Below are 19,484 nucleotides of genomic sequence, written 5' to 3' on the forward strand. Positions count from 1 at the left end.
TCTTTTTCCTAGAGATAAGAATCTTCTCTTTAATTAAGTCTTTTTTCTTGGACAGATTCCTCAAAGATGATTCTTCTAGTCTCTTGCCTAAGAAGCTTAAGTAAGCACTGGCTGACAATGCTCTAGGAGCCAAGTATGAAAAATAAGCTGGGAATTTTAACATCCAAGTATACATACTTCCATTTAATCCTTTTCAGTAAAGTATTTCTCTTCCACCCAATGCTGCTCAACTGTACCCCATGTACCAACCAAATACTTTCTTTGATTTACCTTTTCTAGAGGACAAATCTCCAGCATTCTGCCAGAATACACATGGCCATGAGGGAAGGCAGTTACCTCGCTGGGCACACTGATTTTGAGCCTGGAGATGTCTGTTTATGTATTAAACCAAGGGGCTAAAAACAGAAGAGTGAAAAGTACCTCCTTGGAGGTACCTAGTACTACCAAATTCTGAATCATTGGGGGATTCAGTCAGGCAAGCTGAACTGCATCTCCGCTTTCCCCCAACTGCAATCTTAGGACTCAATTTTTTGACTTTTTGAGAAGCTAGACTTAGTTTCCAATCATGCTTCTATTTTCCAGGGTTTCCAGGTATCAGCATCTGAATAGACATAAATGAGTATGTGAAGTGTGTGATCTTTAACTGGAACTCTAAACCAAGATTTAAAATATGACTAGGTGTATTTGCCAGGCAAGAATAATAATGAACAAAACCAAGGAGTTGTATAAAACAAAGCGGACTGTTTAAAGCAGCTCAGTAAGGCCAGATAGCTAACCATTAAGAGATATAAAGGTAGGGATGCCTGGATGGCTCAGTGTTTGAGTGTCTGGCTTTGGGATAGCTAACCATTAAGAGATATAAAGGTAGGGATGCCTGGCTTTGGCTCAGGGCATGATCCCAGGATCCAGGATCAAGTCCCACATCGGGCTCCCTGCGTGGAGCCTGCTTCTCCCTCTGCCTATGTCTCTGCCTTTCTCTCTGTTGTGTGTCTCTCATGAATAAAGAAATAAATCTTAAAAAAAAAAAAAAAAAGATATAAAGGTAGCTCTCAGAGTTAAAGCTAATTCAGAGCAGAAAGGTGTATACGCTAAACTAAGTTATAGTTATTAACTCTAATTTTTATCTATATTTATTTAAATTTAAATCTCTAGAATGCCAGGACACTAAAATAGTATTTCACAATGGTATTCTTTATAAAACCAAGGAATATTAATAGGTATTATATGGAGGGGAAAGGTTTCTCAGTAAAAGATATTTGGGAAACATTAAACAAGTTTAAACAGTTTTCTTTATGATAGATTACTGAGCACCTAATATGAATTATAATTTTCCAAGAAAGTAATGTATTTTGTGATATCTTCCAAATCCATATGCCCACAAGACTCTGAAGAAACTATTCTACCATCTATTACTTATTACCTTACTGCTTGATGTCTTTCCACTGGGTTCACAAACATTCTCCAGGAGCCCTAGATTTCCTTCTGCATCAGTATAAGCTATTCGACTGCAAGTAGGATGCCATGCCAGGCCACAAATTGCATAACCTTTCTCATGTTTCACCCTAAAAATTAAAAAGTGAGTTCTTAAAACACTACCAATACAAACTATACATTTCTTTAGGCAAATTTTAGTTAGAAAAAGTTAAATGACTTCTGACAAACTAATAACTATATTTGTATTCTGACAATAACTGTAAAACTTTGAAATGTTTCATATTAAAACAAAAATCTAACAGAAATAAGCAAAAAAAGACAAAAGAGGGGTGCCTGGCTGGCTTAGTCAGAACACCCAACTCTTGATCTCAGGGTCATTGTTGAGTTTGAGCCCCACACTGGGTATAGAGATTACTTGGGGGAAAAAAAAAAAGATAAGTTGAATCATACCTTTCCATGCAATCTTTGGTTTCCACATTCCAAACTATAATTAAACCATTAATACTCCCTGCAGCTAAATATTGCCCACAGGGAGACCAGGTTACTATATTCAGAGCCTATAAGGAAAAACAATTAATAACAATCTGCACAATTTGAAACTAAACACTTATTTTATTATCAAATTCATATTCTGTGTAACTTCTGATTAAATCGATTCATAAACGGCAAGATAGTTTGCTTATTTTTTAACTTTCTTTTTCAATAATATTCAACTGTCAGTAGGAGCTATTACTTTGTTTACCATGAGAAAATTATACTGGCACAATTTTAAAAGCAAAATCTAAAAACTGTTATCCTGAAAGAGAGATCATACAAGGTACCCTCTCAGCTGTCACTATCAAGATGAAGAAAACCACAGTTAAGTGAAGTGAACCATATTAAGCCATTGCTGACCTACTGGGCCTCTTGTTTCCACAAGGGCCAAATGGGAATGCAGAAGAGAAGAGAGAGAGAGTATTTAATATAGAGCAACAACCTCTCTTGCTCTAAAATTCCAGAGTCTATGATCACAAGTATCAATGAAACTCACTTAACTATATAGGCTAATTACTGATAATGTGAAAATAACACGCTCCAATACTATGTTAGGGTTAAATTTGACTTCTTATAAATTAACAGATTTTCTTATGAAATTTCACAAGGAGAGAATTCAAATAGGACCCAGCAAAGACCTATCTACTGTACAGTTACTGGATAAAGAAAGGCTGAGCAGCAAAAGATGAACACATGCACAACAATCTGGAATTGTTCTCCATTTCCAACACTTAACTACAACTGTATTTAGACAATGTACTATGAAATATTCCTGTGGGCTAATTAAAGTTTCATTTACAAAACCTACCTGAGAGATGAAATTATCTGAAAGATCATACTGATTATTCCAAGTTTCTCTTCTATATAGCTTAACAGATTTTTCCACAGGAACTGCCAGTAACTATTAGGAAAGATGAATGATTTAAACAAAAGTTTACATTAGAGAGGAAAAAAAGCAAAAAATTTCATCCAAATAAGACTATGAAACAAAAGCAAAATTAATTGGTAACTAACAAAACTCAGAAAATTACTTAAAATTTTGATGAGCAAAGAATGAGTGATCACTCTATTGCTTGCACCAAAAACCAGAGCACTTGTTACATATTTTTGATACTACTTCTCAGGTATTTAAGCCCTTTGGATCTAAACATTCATCTCATTTGCCAAAAGAAAAGAAATAGATCCAGAATGCTGTAAATATCTTAAGAAACAGAAACTTATCTTCTTACACATTCTTCCAAAGAAATAGATTAATAGAAAAGATAAACAGTATATTCTTCCCACGTTTATCCAAAAGAGAAAAGAATTGTATTATTTATGAACAAGAAAACTTTAATTATATTGATTTTAAAAATTAGATTTAATATTTCACGAGTAAAGAAAAAATGCATACTAAATTCTCCAACTTTCACTTTAATGCAGAATGTAAACGTAAGAGTTCACAGGATACAGAGGGCATATATTAAAAGAAAATCTCCCTCCAGCCTCGGTGTCCATCGAAAGATGAATGGATAAAGAAGATGTGGTACATGTATACAATGGAATATTACTCATTACTCAGCCATTAGAAACGACAAATACCCACCAAATTTGCTTCGACATGGATGGAAGTGGAAGGTATTATGCTGAGTGAAATAAGTCAATTGGAGAAGGACAAACATTATATGGTCTCATTCATTTGGGGAATATAAAAAATAATGAAAGGGAATAAAGGGGAAAGGAGAAAAAATGAGTGGGAAATATCAGAAAGGGAGACAGAACATGAAAGACTCCCAACTCTGGGAAACGAACTAGGGGTGGTGGAAGGGGAGGTGGGCGGGGGGTGGGGGTGACTGCGTGACGGGCACGGAGGTGGGCACTTGATGGGATGAGAACTGGGTGTTAATCTATATGTTGGCAAATTGAACACCAATAAAAAATAAATTTATAATAATAAAAACAATGTTAAAATAGAAAAAAATAAACTACAGATGGTATAACTACAAAAAAAAAAAAAAAGAAAGAAAGAAAGTCTCCCTCTCATCCCTTAAAATCCTATTTCTAGTTCCCAAAGGTACACATAAGCAGACTACACAAGAATGCAGACTACACACACAATAAGCAGTAGCATTCCTTTTTTTTTTTTTTTTTAAGATTTATTTATTCATGAGACAGAGAGAGAGTGGCAGAGACACAGGCAGAGAGAGAAGCAGGCTCCTCACAGGGAACCTGATGTGGGACTTGATCCTGGACCTGGGATCACGCCCTGAGCCAAAGGCAGATGCTCAACCGCTGAGCCACCCAGGCATCTCAAGCAGTAGCATGCCTACTGCTCTATAGCTTGATTTTTTTTTTCCACAATATTATCAGAAAACTATTCCCAATAAGGACATACAGATCTACCTCATTTTAACAGTTGCAGAATACCCTACTTCCAGGAATACCAGGATTTATTTAACCAGTTCTCTATTAATAAACATTTAGGATGTTCTTATTCTTTTACTACTATAAACAGTGATGCAACATCTTCCTTATATATATCCTATAGTGCATTTGTACAAATATGCTTATAGGATTTATGCCTAGAACTAGTACTGTTGTTCATTATGATAAAAACTGCCACACCCTCTTCCACATAGTATATACAACTTGATGTTTGGCCATAGGACAAATGAAAAACAGGCTGTCACAATAGTTTCTATTTGTATTTCTTTTGGTATGAAAGGCTGCATATACTTTCATGATAAAAGTCATTTGTATTATCTTTTCTGTTTATGTCCTTGGCCATCTTTATATGAGGATCTTATTGACTTGTTTTAAGTTTTTTTGGAAGATTTTATTTTTAAGTAATCTCTATACCAACGTGGGGTTCAAACTCATGACCCCAAGATCAAGAGTCACACAACCCTTCTCCAAATGAGGCAGCCAGGCGCCCTAGATCTTAATGACTTGTAAGAACATTTTTATAAAAGACTATCTATTTATTTATTTATTTGAGAGAAAGAATGTGAGAAAGAGCACTAGTGGAGGGGAAAAGCAGAGGGACAAACCTATTCACCACTAAGCAGGGAGCCCAATGCAGGGATTGATCCCAGGACCCCAATATCATGACCTGAGCCAAAGTCAGGCACTTAACCAACTGAGTCACGCAGTTGCCGAGTTATAAGAACTTTCTGAATATTAAGAAAATCAGCTTTGTCATATTGTTTCAAACATTTTTTTCCCAGTTTGTCATTTGTTCTTTGACTCTGAAATATTTACCATACAAAAATGTTTAATTTTTATACTGACAAGTTTATTAATCTCTTCTGAAAAATTTCACATATACAGAAGAGTTGAAAGAATTATATAGCAAATACCTACAGAGATTCATCATGTGGTAGGAAGCCTTTAAGATGGTTCTCAAAGATTCTTAGCTCCTGGTATTCATGCTCTCTGCCAATATAACTACTCAATCCTCTTTTCTCTACCTTTTCAATATACTTAATATACTAAATCTATTTCTATTTAATAGATAGCTATCTATCTGTGAGTCAATAGCACACTTCAATTCTCATAGCATCATAATCTGTATATCAGACTAGGTTAGACTCCACCACTTTTATTTTCCAAGATATGTTTTCCACATGGATTTTATAACAACTCTATGGTTTCCTTCAAATAGCTGACATTTTACATTTGAATGTTCTCAAAACTATTGGTTAATTTAGGAAAGAATTGATATTGAAAATTCCTTACAAAGAATGAACTATATACATGTTTTTGAAGATTGTATTTATTTGAGAGAGAGGGAAGAGAGTGAGAGAGAGAACAAATAGGGAGGAGGCATAGAGAAGTGGGAGAGGCTGACTCCTTGCTGAGCAGAGAGACCAACATGGGGCTGGATCCCAAGACCCCAGGATTATGACCCAAATAGAGCCATCCAGGTGCCCCTGGAACATATTTTTCTATTTAAGTCTTCTTTTACTCTTCTTGATAGTATGTTAAAGTTTTCTTTATATATAACTCTTTCACATTTTTGGTAAATTTACCGTTGTTACAACATCTTTTTTGATTTCATAGTAAATGCATCATTTTTCCCCCACCTTATTTTCTAAATGGCTATTATCTATATATAGGATTGTTACTGGCTTTGTATATTAGTCTTTTTCCAACTACTTTACTGAATTTTCTTACTAATATTTTTCCCTTTATTGATTTATGATCTCCTTATATTCAAGCATTTCATTTATAAATAATGAGCATTCTCCTTCCTCTTTTCAAGTTGTTCCTTTCTATTGTCTATTAGCTACTACCTGTAAATTTGTTAAAAGCTACTAGTAACTACTAGTAAGAGTAGACATAACAAGACTGTTTCCAGAGTTGTTTCATTAAATATAAAAGTAGGGATCCCTGGGTGGCGCAGCAGTTTAGCGCCTGCCTTTGGCCCAGGGCGTGATCCTGGAGACCAGGGATCAAATCCCATGTCGGGCTCCCGGTGCATGGAGCCTGCTTCTCCCTCTGCCTATGTCTCTGCCTCTCTCTCTCTCTCTCTCTGTGTGTGTGACTATCATAAATAAAAAGTAAAATAAAAATAAATAAATAAATACATACATACATATAAAAGTAAAGGAGAATATAAAATTAATTCATTCAAAATGTACTCTTCAGAAAGAACCTTTACAAAGTTAAAATGTTTCCTTTTCTAAGCCCAGTGTGGAGCTCAACACAGGGCTTGAACCCACACCACCAGAGAACAAGACCTGAGCCCAGACCAAGAGCCTGATACTTTAACCAACTGATCCACCCAGGCACCCCCAAAGTTAAAATGTTTCTGAAAGCATTTCAATATTAATTAGTTAGCTTAGGGCACTAAAATTTACAACCTAAATGAAACAGTTACAATTAAAAAAACTAAATCTACTACTCTCACATTCAAAGTTGATAAGAATTAGAAGAGATAATTGAAAGTTTGAAAAACAAGAGCACTTACCTTCCCACTTTTTGGCTGCCAAGCAAGTCTGCAGATCGATTTTGCATTTACCACATCATTGCATTTTTGTAGCAGTGGCCAACTAATAGCACATGTCTGATATTTTAAAAAAGAAAGTTTATTTCCCTTTATGAAACTTCTCCCAAAGAGATATGCAGAATGGAATATATTTAATAGGTGTTTTCTTCAAACCAATATATAGCTAAGAAAAAAAGCAACTTAATTCATTTTCATCTAATTACAGTATCTGATTTATCTAAATTTTTAAAAATAATTCAGATATAAAAAGCACAAATTTTAAAGAAATAAGTGTATTTCCTATGTAGAATAAGCAAACAATAAAGTCACTGAATAAACGTATACACACACATTAAAAAACAACAATACATTAAAATCTTAGAGCATCTACAAAAATAAAGAGATCTTCTATAAAATGTTAAGGTATCAAAGTCAACCCTTGTAAACAGTTCAAACATGAAGGGAAGAAACTAGCTATTGAGGCATACCTGTGGGGCGGACTTTTCTCATCAGTCATATTATCTCTAGAATGCCTCAGGAAGAATTAATTGTTCCCTCTGCCAACCTCCCTTAAAGGAGGTTCTTCATACCTCCTTTAAAAATTTTATCAGGTTGGTTAGAATAAGTCATTTATGTAACTCTCCAAATAAAGTGTGGCCAAGGTCTTATTTTTGTATCCCTAACATCGAGGTCCCAACACATAGTAGTTCATGGTAGAGTAAATATATACTACTGACTGATTTTTCTCTACTGACTTACAAAACCTGAAAGTGAAATATACATTATTCCCCTTGTGACTGGGTAAAATGCAATTAATCTTCAACATACTTTTGCATTAGATTATTATGGGATTTGATCACAAAAACAGTATTCAATGCTACTCAAACTATAAAGAAAAAGAATTATTAATTTGGCTCAATGCTATGGAACACCCCAATTATGACAGAAATGAGCATAAAGTTTTATTTTATTTTTTTAAAGATTTTATTTATTCATGAGAGACACATACAGAGAGAGGCAGAGACACAGGCAGAGGGAGAAGCAGGCTCCATGCAAGGAGCCCAATGTGGGACTCAAACCCCCGAATCCAGGAATCACACCCTGAGCCAAAGGTAAGCACTCAATCGCTGAGCCACCCAGGAGTCTCGAGCATAAAGTTTTAAATTTAAAATGGTAAGTTTACCTGATCTGAAATTTGCCACACTTTGACAGATCCATCACAGCTAGCTGATGCCTGCAGGAATAAAACAATAAATTTCTCTACACTTAGAATCATACTATGTGGAAACTGGCTCAAGAGATACCAAATAGCCTTTTTATCAACTGTGTGAAATTTTCTGCTAATTCTCTTATAATTTTAAACATATTAAAAAAAAAAAAAAAGGGTTTACCAGAAAGATGTCCTTAGGATCAAAGGAAAGACTTAAAACAGGAGCATCATGTCCTCGAAATGTCTTCTGTTGGCCGCAATCCATCACATCCACAACTTTGACCAGAAAATCGCTATGAACAATAAGAGTAATGTATAATAGACAATAAATGCCCATACAAAAGCCTCTCCTAAAATCTATGACCCAAATATTTCAAAATCACAAGAGTAATTCATAATTTCTTTATAGCAACTTGTAAAATTTGGCTTCCAAATTTAAGGACTTACCTTTTAATCTTGCTCTGTAAAGATACTAAAAACACAACTCAGGGTTTCCCATTAAAATACAAAACTTCCGGGATGCCTGGGTGGTTCAGCGGTTGGGCGTCTGCCTTTTGGGCGTCTGCCTTTGGCTCAGGGCATGATCCCTGAGTCCCGAGATTGAGACCCACGTTGGGCTTCCTGCATGGAGCCTGCTTCTCCCTTTGCCTGTGTCTCTGCCTCTCTTTCTCTCTCTGTGTCTCTCATGAATAAATAAATAAAATCTTAAAAAAAAAAAAAAATACAAACACTTCTAAGGTGGCTTCATATCTTAAGTTTCTATCATTTATTAATTAATTAATGTCTCAACCATTTTTAAGTCAGACGTTTTATTTTTTTAAAAGATCTTATTTATTAAAAAAATAAAAAAATAAAATAAAATAAAAGATTTTATTTATTTATTTGATAGAGAAAGCACGAGAGAACACAAGCAGGGGGAGCAGCAGAGGGAGAGGGAGAAGCAGGCTCTCTGCTGAGCAGGGAACCTGATGCAGGGCCCAATCCCAGGACCTCGGGATCATAACCTGAGCCAAAGGCAGATGCTTAACCAACTGAGCCACCCAGACACCCCGGACAACCACTTTTAAAAGTATTATGTCAGGGGTGTCTGGGTGGCTCAGCTGGTTAAGCAGCCAGCTCTTGACTTCATCTCAGATCATGGGATTGAGTCCCACACTGGGCTCCATGCTCAGCGGGTAGTCTGCTTAAGATTTTCTTTCTCTCTCTCTCCCTCTCCCCCTGCTCATGCACACTCTCTAAAATAAACCTAAAAAAACAATAAGGTACTATGCCTTTTACTCCACCACAGCAATTCACTAGTTTCTTTCCTTTTCTCCTATGACAAATAAGCATCAAGAGCAACACCAAAAATCCTGACAGTCCAGGTTACAGTCCAGGTTCTAACCAAAATGATTTTTTAAATTTCATATCAAACTATTATATTTCTTTAATCCTTTCCAGCATTTACTGAACAGGCTATCTGCAAAGCAATAGATCTCAATTCACAAAAAAGCAAAAGGCTGCCCTCAAAAGCCTTTACTGAAGACTTGAATATAAAAACCAAGTGGGGCACCTGGGTGGCTCATTTGGTTAAGCATCTGACTCTTAATTTCAGTTTAGGTCATGATCTTGGGATCATGAGATAGAGCCCTGCATCAGGCTCTGCACTGGGCATGTAGCCTACTTAAGGTTTCCTCTCTCCTTCTTTCTCTGCCCCTCTCCTCCACCACAAAAAATTAAGTAACAAAAAAAGGGAAGAGGGAACAGAGTCTTGAAAATGTTACCCTGAAACCGATGAATGATGCCATTCTGTTCTAATATTACTTTATTTTCTGGTATCAAAGGGCCTTACCTAGATCCAGCAGCGATTTTTGCACCATTCCCATTAAAGACCACATGGTTTGCATTTGTGGTGAAGCGAGTCAATATACCATCTGGAACTCCTTCAGGAAATGTGTGGACTTGAATAGTATTATTAGATACTGCAGTGACCAATTTCCCATTCTAAAAGAAACATTGGCCAAAAAAAAAAAAAAGTCCAAATCAATTGAGAGTCTCTCCACACTTAACAATCCTATTAAAAAAACAAAAAAAATCTTACAAATGTAGTTAATGTCAAAAGAAAAATCACCACTCAATGTACAAGTTTCCTGAAGTGTCTATTAGCAAGAAAAACTTATTTACTATCTTTATAGAATTCTGCCTTCACCAGCCAAATTTTTAGACTCTGGATTTTCATTTACTTCTGACAAAATTATTTAAATAGTATTTTTATGCATCCCAAAGTATCACAAAGAGACTCAAGAGAGCTTTTCAGAGAAAAAACATAGCTAGTCTCAGTGAGGGAACAGCATATCAGAAGGCAGGGCTGCACTACAATATAGCCCTGTGTTTCCACAATAAAATCCTTGTGGAGTAGGTAAAATCTAAATGCAGAATCCATGGCTTCTTTTTAAAAACACTAAACAGGAAGATGGCAGAACAGAAGGATCCCAAAAAGGGTACACTTTTAATGATGGGCACTGTAGAACTGCCAAATTATTATATTGTACACCTGAAATGAATGTAACGCTGTATGTTATACTGGAATTAAAAATACAAAGAATCTTTTTAAAAAATAATAAAATAAAAACACTAAACAAACAGAAAGTTTTAGGAGCTGAAAATGATCAGCAGATACCATTGCTTTGCATAGATTTTGGCCAAGAATCATAAAAGGTCAAGTATCTATCCTAGAACCTTAATTTTATTACCTCTCTAGGAGGGACTAAGTCCTGAAAGACTAAATCATAGTCTACCAATGCCATACACGCTTTGATAAATCATATGGTCAATTTATTAATTCAGATTAAATGATACCTGCCAAAAAACCAAATTACTCAAGTTTGTTAATGAATATATAAATATCCTATAGCAATCAGTATCAGTCATATTGTACATAACACACCCTCCCTGCTTACCTACAGCACCTGTTTCCACTCCAGTGGAAAAAGAACTTAGTAATACAGTGACATGTTACTACTATACAGAAAAATTTGGGAAGATGTATACATCAGTTCAAGTAACAGTATAGATGATTCAGATTTGAACTATAACATATACCTTCAATTACTGGAAAATTGTTTATGCCTATACTGTAATTACTGTAGGCAATTAAACAATCCACAATACACTAAATCTATCATGTAAGCTAAACTAACAATAATTTAAATGTGAAAACAAGAATCAAGGAAAAACTATAGCCAACGCAAGACAACACTGATGATGCTACATGTTCTATGGCAAAACAGGAGAAACACCAACTATTGTGTGCATGTACAGGAATTTTGCAACCTACTGTACTTTACTTGGCAGACAAATCTCCCAGTAGAATCTAAGCATCTTCATTTAGATCTAGTAGAGAATTTTGGTAATTCTTTAATAACACATTAATTGGTACTCTATTCATGTGAAAATATTAAAGTATGTACCTGTACTTACCCAGAAGACCTGAATAAAGAACTTACTTTGAAGTTAATTTCCAACTAAATGACTATCGGTCCTTGTCAACTAGGAAAATTAAAAAAAGAAAACACCCAAAGGATCAGGGATTTGGTCAGATCACTCTTCTCCCTGGTGCACTGAAAGGAATGGATCCCAGCACAGCACAGGCTGTCCTGAGCTCCAGCCCACTGTGTTCCTTACCAACTGTGTCATTTGCCCTTCCTCAGAGCTTTGACTTTCCCAAGAATAAAACAGAGGTAATTCCAAGTACTTGCCCATATCTTTGTTAAAAGACCTCGACAATGTAAAATACCACGCAAATGTTAACTATTACTACCAGTTGATTTATCTCATTTTCACTATTTTGGAGAGTGATTTTCTCTACTTTGTTCTCAAACAAAACATCTAACCGTACTTCCATATACCACTGACTCCAAGAACAGAAAGTATATCTATAAGCAATTACGTTTAAATGAAATCTGTTGTAAAATTCTCAGCTTAACATGGCTATTTGGTAATCTCATTTCAATGAAGTATCAAATTATTCTTAAAGCCAAAGAAAATATTTTAGCACAGACTATCAGACTTGTAGTGGATTGAATAATGGTCCCAAAAAGTCATGCCTAAATCCTTAGCCCAGGTACCCGTAAATATGATCTTATTTAGAAATAGGGTCTTAAAAAAAAAAAAAAAAAAAAAAAAAAAAGAAATAGGGTCTTTGCAGATGTAGTAAGTTAAGGATCTAAATCTAGTGACTGGTGTCCTTATAAAAATAAAAACAAAAACAAAAACAGAAAGATCTGAGACACAAAGACACAGAGAAGAAGGCAATGTGAAAATGGAGAAGGGAAAAGAAAAAAAAAAAGAAAATGGAGAAGGGGTTGGATGATGTTTCTTCTAATCAAAGAACACTGATGATTATCAAAAACCCCAGAAGCTAGGAGAGAGGCATGGAGAGGCACTTTCCCTCAGTGCCTCCAAAGGAGCTAACCCTGTTCACACCTTGATTTCAGGCTCCTTGCTTTCTGAATGGTAAGACAATAATTTTCCACTATTTTAAGCCACCAAGTTTGTGAAAATTTGTTACAGCTGCCCTAGGAAGTTACTAGAAGACCACTTTTTTCTTTATAGTCTTTTCATACACAAATGCAGTGCATATATACTGTAGAAGAATAATAACAACATGAAATTATTCTGGGCAAAAAGTAAATTTCCCTGCCCTTATGAAGTAATTTCCATTAACATTTTGGGGTGAAGTCTTTCTAACTTTCTTAAATACACACACACACACACACACACACACCCATATATATCCTTTATTTTAACATAGACTACATAATACAGACTACTTTGCAACTTTTTTTCAACTCACTCTATCTCTGTAGATTAAGATATACAGCACTTATTCATTTTCTGTGTGTGTGTGTGGTTGCATAGTAATACATTACATGAGTATGCCAAAATTTATAAAACAGGGGCACCTGGGTGATTCAGTCAGTTAAGAATCTGCATTGGGCTCAGGTCATGATCCCTGGGGTCCTGAGATCCAGCCCCAGGTTGGATCAGGTTCCCTGCTCACCTTTCTCTCACCATCTCTCTCTCACATAAATAAATATTAAAAAAAAAACTTTATAAAACAAATTCTCTTGAAGGACACCTTAGTTCTAAGTTAAGCTATTATAAATAAGAGTTTCACTAATATCCTTGACCACAGAAATATGAAAGTGTTTAAGAATTTACTCAGGGTATGGGGCACCTGGGTTGCTCAATGGTTGGGTATCTGCATTTGGGTTGGGTCATGATCCTGGAGTCCTGGGATTGAGTCCCACATCTGGCTCCCTGTGGGGAGCCTGCTTCTCCCTCTGCCTCTCTCTGCCTTCCTCTCTGTGTCTCTGATGAATAAACAAATAAAATCTTAAAAAAAAAAAAAGAATTTACGCAGGGTAAATAGTCAGAAATGAACCTAGTAGATTCCAAGTTTAACACACAGTATCAATTTACTCTTTTTTCAGAGAGAGAGTACAAGTAAAGGGGAAGTGGGGGTGAGAAGCAGAGGGAGAGGAACAAGAGGAGCACATGCTGAGCACAGAACCTGACATGGGGCTCCATCCCACCACCCTGATAGCACGACTTGAGCCAAAATCAAGAGTCAGTTACCCAACAACTGAGCCACCCAGGAACCCCTCAACTTACTTCTTAAAAAGCTCCCCAGGGGTGCCTGGGTGGCTCAGTTGGTTAAGTGTCTGATTCTTGATTTCAGCTTGGGTCATGAGATGGGAGTCCCACATGGAGCCTGCTTAAGATTCTCTCCCTCTCACTCTGCTCCTCCCCTCTCTAAAAAAACAAAAAACAAAAAACAACAACTCCCCAGTTACACTTCCAGCAACTGTTTACAATAATGTAAAATAATAGAAAATATATATTGGTCTCTGCTTCCCATTCCTGGCACAGATTTCCTAAAACCCTTGTAACTTCCTAAGTAAGTAAGACTATTAGAAACAGCTTTTGTTCTAATATTTGATCTTTGACCCCAGTTCCTGACACAAATCTCCTAAATCCCTTCAAACTTCCTAGGTGATAGAAATGTTTTTTGTTTTAATAGGGCAATTCTTGGTGGGCTCCTGGATAGTTTCAGGATGTGAGCTAGTCATCAGAAAAATCAAACCATGATTAGAAGCTTGGAACTTTCAGCCTTACTCCATCATCATCTGGGAAAGGAAGAAGGGCTAGAAATGGAGTTAATAATCAATCATATCAATGTAACGAAGCCTCCATCCTAATGGTATGGGGTTCAAGGAGCTTCCGGGTTGGTGAACACATCCTTGTAAAAGGAGGGTGGGAGACCCAAACTCCATGGGGAAAAAAGTGCCTTCCATACTTCATCCTGTGTATCTCTTCATCTGGCTGTTCACCTGTATCCTTTATCTATATACTTCACTATATAATGAATTGGTGAGTGTTTCCCTGAATTCTGTGAGCTGCTGTAACAAAAGACTGAATCCAAAGAGGGGAGTCAAGGGAACCTCTGATTTGAAGCCAAGTAGGACAGATGTTGTAGGTAACCTGGGGACCTACGACTTAAAACTGATATTTAAAGTGGGGGGCAGTCTTATGGGACTGAGCCCCTAACCTGTATGGTCTGTGTTCCCTCCTGTTAGTGTCAGAATTGAACTGAACTGTAGGACACTCAAGCCAGTATTACAGAGAATTGCTTGGTATGGGGGAGAAAAAACCCACATATCTGGTGTTAGAAGTGTTATGAGCAAGGTAGTAGTATGAGAGTAAAGGAAAAAAATAGAGTGTTTTTCCTTTACAAATACTTCTCCAAACCCTCACTACCACTAGAATTAGCAACATTTTTCATCCTTACCAATCTGATAGAAAAAAAATCCAGTTGTTTAATTTATATTTGTTTATTAGTGAGTTTTACCTTGTATCTAATGTATATTGATCATATAATTTTTCCTTCTGGGAATATATTTTTCATTATATATGACTTTTTTTTAAGATTTATTTATCTGAAAGACAAAGATCTTGAGTTTCTCTCCCTCTGTAAAAATTTCAGGTAATTTATGGCAGTATTATTTTTTTTTTAAGATTTTATTTATTTATTTATTCATGAGAGACAGAGAGAGAGAGAGAGAGAGAGAGAAAGAGAAAGAGAGGCAGAGACACACAGGCAGAGGGAGAAGCAGGTTCCATGCAGGGAGCCCGATGTGGGACTCAATCCCGGGACTCCAGGATCACGCCCTGGGCCAAAGGCAGGCACTAAACCGCTGAACCACCCAGGGATCCCCCAATTTACAGCATTATTACGCATATTTGAATATTATTATTTCATAAGAGAAATAAACAAAAAGCACATCTACATTCAAACCTTCAGCAAAAATATTCTTCACCCATGCATAAAAAAAAAAATCACACAGCAGTAGCATTTCTCATCAGTTGCTGTAATTGTTTTTAATACCTTCAAAGTACACGAATATGCCTTTTCTCCAACGTTAATGGACTTAGGATCATCATCATCCAAGTCTTCCCAAATCCTCACATCACCATCACTTCCACAAGTCACAATATAACTGTGAAGGAAACACAGTCATTAGAAAGTCATCCAAGTTTCAGAAAAGAAAAAAGTCACCCAGTTTCAAGCCTATTAATTTTTTTGGAATATTATTTTATCTTTTTTTTTCAATAAAATCAAGGTGTTAGTGAATGTTTTCTCATTTTACATATATAAACCTTAAATAATGAGAACTGCTAATCTCCTATACTATAAAATGAAAGGTAAATTTATAATGATCCCTACAATTCCTCCTTGACAAAAATTCTTTATTTGTAATAATGTAAGAAAGACAAGTATGTAATCTCTGTTAACAGCAGAGCACCATTGTGCCTCTAATACAAAGCAATCTCTGACATATAAAAGCCTTGATAAATGTTTGCTGAATGAATACGTGGATGGATACAAGAGTTTAATTATCCAAAACTAATTATTCAAATGGCTGACTGTATCTCTCAAATCTTGTTTTAAATCTCTTTTCCTCCAGCTGATTTTATTCACTTGGTATGTGTCCTAACTATATGTGTCCTGACATAGAAAAGCAAACAAAATACAAAAATAACTTGGCAAATGGCAAAGAGAAGCCACATAAAGAACTGTAGAGGTTCTTAAGAAAAAGATTAATTCCACTTGGACGATCTGAGGCATTCATAAGAAAGTGGTATCTATAGTGGGAAGTCAAAGGGCAAGCAGGGCAAGTAAAACTGGATGCTGAGGGGATCCCTGGGTGGCGCAGCGGTTTGGCGCCTGCCTTTGGCCCAGGGCGCGATCCTGGAGACCGGGGATCGAATCCCACATCGGGCTCCCGGTGCATGGAGCCTGCTTCTCCCTCTGCCTGTGTCTCTGCCTCTCTCTCTCTCTCTCTGTGACTATCATGAATAAATAAATAAAAAAAAAATCTTAAAAAAAAAAAAAAAAAAAAAAACCGGATGCTGAAACTGGTGAAAACAACAGTTCCAGATGAAACCACATGAATCAAAATATGAAGTTAGTAAAATGTGGGGGAGTTCACTTAAAATAAACAGTACACGAAGTCGAGAAAGAAAATGTAGATTAGGGGTCATCCTATTTTTACAATAACAATGCAAGAATAAGGAGCTTAGACTCCCTTCTCTAAGAAATAAATAGGAGGACCATTAATTTGTTTGCCTAGGACATTCCTGATTTATGCATCCTCTCGCTGTGTCTCTCATGAATAAATAAATTTTTAAAAAGTTTTTTTAAAAAAAGATTTCTCACTTTATAACATAGGTAAATCTGAAAGACAACCGCCATCCCAAACCTTTCTTGATGGAACATAACTAATACCTTTCACAGACAACAGGTGTTGATGGATGAAAACCAAAGTGAAGTCAGTCAAGAGGCCCTATAGAGTGCTGTCTTTCAGTCTTTAGTAGTGATGGAGTAAATATTTCATATTACTGTCCCTAATATTTGCTGCAACTAGCCAGCCCACAAGGGAGATGTAAAGTTGCAGGTGTCAGTTGGTGGTACTAATGGAAAGTTATAGTGAAATATAATGGAATTAATGAGAAATACATGTAAGAATAATTAAGCAGTCCTCTGAAGAGCTTTTAGAATAATCGGATCATTCTTCTGACAGTGTTTTCATTTACTGTAGGAATAAAACTGAATGTTAATTTTATTATTGATTATGCCTTTTATAAAACACCTTTCTGTAGCAACTAAAGAAAAATACATCAAGTACATGTTTTTTGTTGGTTTGTTTTTAAAATTTTATTTATTCATGAGACACAAGAGAGAGGCAGAGGCACAGGCAGAGAGAGAAGCAGGTTCCCTGAAGGAAATCCAATGCAGGACTCAATCCTGGAACTCCGGAGTCATGCCCTGAGCTGAAGGCACGTTCAACCACTGAGCCACCCAGGCGTCCCTATCAAGTAAACATTTAACAAAAAATTAAATACTAAATTTCTGCTTCTCAACAAGTTGATAATGGAAATGTAACATGAACAAAATGTTAGTTGATATTTACCATGGGGGCTATAGTAATAACACTAACCACAGGAAAGTCAGAGGACACAAAATTCCTGAAGAAACTTGAGCATCTACTTTGTAGGTTAGTAGTTATCTTGTGACTCCCTGAAAATCAAGCTTCGGCAGCTGCAGAAAGCACTTTGCATTTTGTCAAGCATGACTTTTCATAATTCAATATTGTTCAATAGAACTTTTGGAGAAGCTAGAAATGGTCTATGTCAGGCTCCTGAGCAATTAAAATGTGGTATAAAATGTAGCTAGTGCGACTAAGGAATTGAATTTTAAATTTAGTTAACTTTAATTTAAATCGAAGTAGTCATGTGGCTAGTGGCTATTGTACTGAACTGTGCATCATTAAAACAGATGACAGTGCTCTAAATTAATTTTGTTCAGTTTTCATTTTAAATTTTTTAATGCAAGGTATAAAGTAATCGCTGTTAATATGTTGTCTCCATTAGTAAAATAACTTTTCAAACAGTTAAATGATACTAGTTTTACATCAATGTCATCAGAGGGTTTAAATAGAAAATCAGTCAGATTACTTCCATTAATGGTTTAATTTTCTCTTCAGTTCATGGAAACAAAGCAAAGTTTTTAGAAGCTTTCACTGTGAGAGTGAAATGTCTAACGTTATTGGGAATTCTACTTAACTTCATTTGAAAAGTTCAATGGTAAAGATAAAATTCTTAATTTTTTTAAAAAAAGATTTTATTTGTTTATTCATGAGAGACAGAGAGAGAGAGAGAGAGAGAAAGAGGCAGAGACATAGGCAGAGGCAGAGGCAGAAGCAGGCTCCCTCTGGGGAGCCTGATGCGGGACATGATCCCAGGATCTGGAATCAAGACCTGAGGCAAAGGCAGATACTCAACCACTGAGCCACCCAGGTGACCCAAAATTCTTAATATTTACAGTAATACACATTTTAGTTGAGCACAGCATTGTAGTAAAAACAATGTACTTACTGAAATAAGAAATCTATGAAACACAAATGTACTTGGAATTGGGACTTTAATTCATAACCAAATGCACTATGATAATGAACCAAACAAAATGGAAGCCATAGTTGTCAAAGTTTGAGATAATTTTATTTATACTCAGGATGACAACAAAACTTTTATAACAAATTGATGTTAAATACACAAAAATACTTCAGCATTTCATGAGATGCTTTCTCTTCTGCCTATCAATAAGATTTTTTAAGTACTTGAGCCTTTGAAGAATGACTTTATAGGACACTTAGGTGCCCTACAACAACAGTGTTATTACTGGAAACAAGTTCCCTACATTTTAGTTGCACCTTGCTTAATATCAGTTAACAATCTTTAATTTAGGCATTCAACTTAAGCCTTTGAAGCTTTTAGTAAAATGCAGTTAATGAAAACAAAGCTTATGCAGAAAGATACTAAAATATATCCCTAAAAAGCAAATAAGAATTGATCAAATTGTATATTAAAAGCTGAAAGAGTAAATGACATAATTTTGAAATTTTCTAATTGTACCCTGGAACAACCTGACCTGTAAGAAGAATCTTCTGAGAGAATTCCTTATTTATTTATTTATTTATTTATTTATTTATTTATTTATTATTTTTTAAAGATTTTATTTATTTACTCATGAGAGACACAGAGAGAGAGCAGAGACACAGGCAGAGGAAGAAGCAGGCTCCTCGCAGGGAGCTCGATGTGGGACTCAATCCCCGGACCCAGGATCACACCTTGAGTCAAAGGCAGATGCTTAACCACTGAGCCACCCAGGCATCCCGGAATTCCTTAACTGTATAAATTTATGTTCTGTGCCAGAATAAAATGAAATTGAGTAGG

The 19,484-nt window shown here is 35.9% G+C and overlaps 1 protein-coding gene across 3 annotated transcripts in view; it reads right to left on the reverse strand.

Moving 5' to 3' along the window:
• Positions 1-19,484, reverse strand: part of WDHD1 (WD repeat and HMG-box DNA binding protein 1) — a 62,012-nt gene that overhangs the window by 36,471 nt on the left and 6,057 nt on the right. For 2 of the 3 annotated variants that reach the window (XM_038544771.1, XM_038544770.1), the window contains exons 3-10: positions 15,577-15,688; positions 9,979-10,130; positions 8,329-8,440; positions 8,121-8,171; positions 6,920-7,015; positions 2,777-2,869; positions 1,885-1,991; positions 1,421-1,562 (exon numbers count right to left, since the gene is read on the reverse strand). In XM_038544771.1, the coding sequence (XP_038400699.1) occupies positions 1,421-1,562; positions 1,885-1,991; positions 2,777-2,869; positions 6,920-7,015; positions 8,121-8,171; positions 8,329-8,440; positions 9,979-10,130; positions 15,577-15,688 (865 nt within the window). Of the gene's footprint in view, positions 1-1,420; positions 1,563-1,884; positions 1,992-2,776; positions 2,870-6,919; positions 7,016-8,120; positions 8,172-8,328; positions 8,441-9,978; positions 10,131-15,576; positions 15,689-19,484 lie in introns of those variants that run through there. The other variant, XM_038544772.1, reaches the window with a different exon arrangement.

Source organism: Canis lupus, chromosome 8 (genome assembly GCF_011100685.1).
Source record: "Canis lupus familiaris isolate Mischka breed German Shepherd chromosome 8, alternate assembly UU_Cfam_GSD_1.0, whole genome shotgun sequence".
In the NCBI taxonomy this organism is placed as follows: domain Eukaryota; kingdom Metazoa; phylum Chordata; class Mammalia; order Carnivora; family Canidae; genus Canis; species Canis lupus.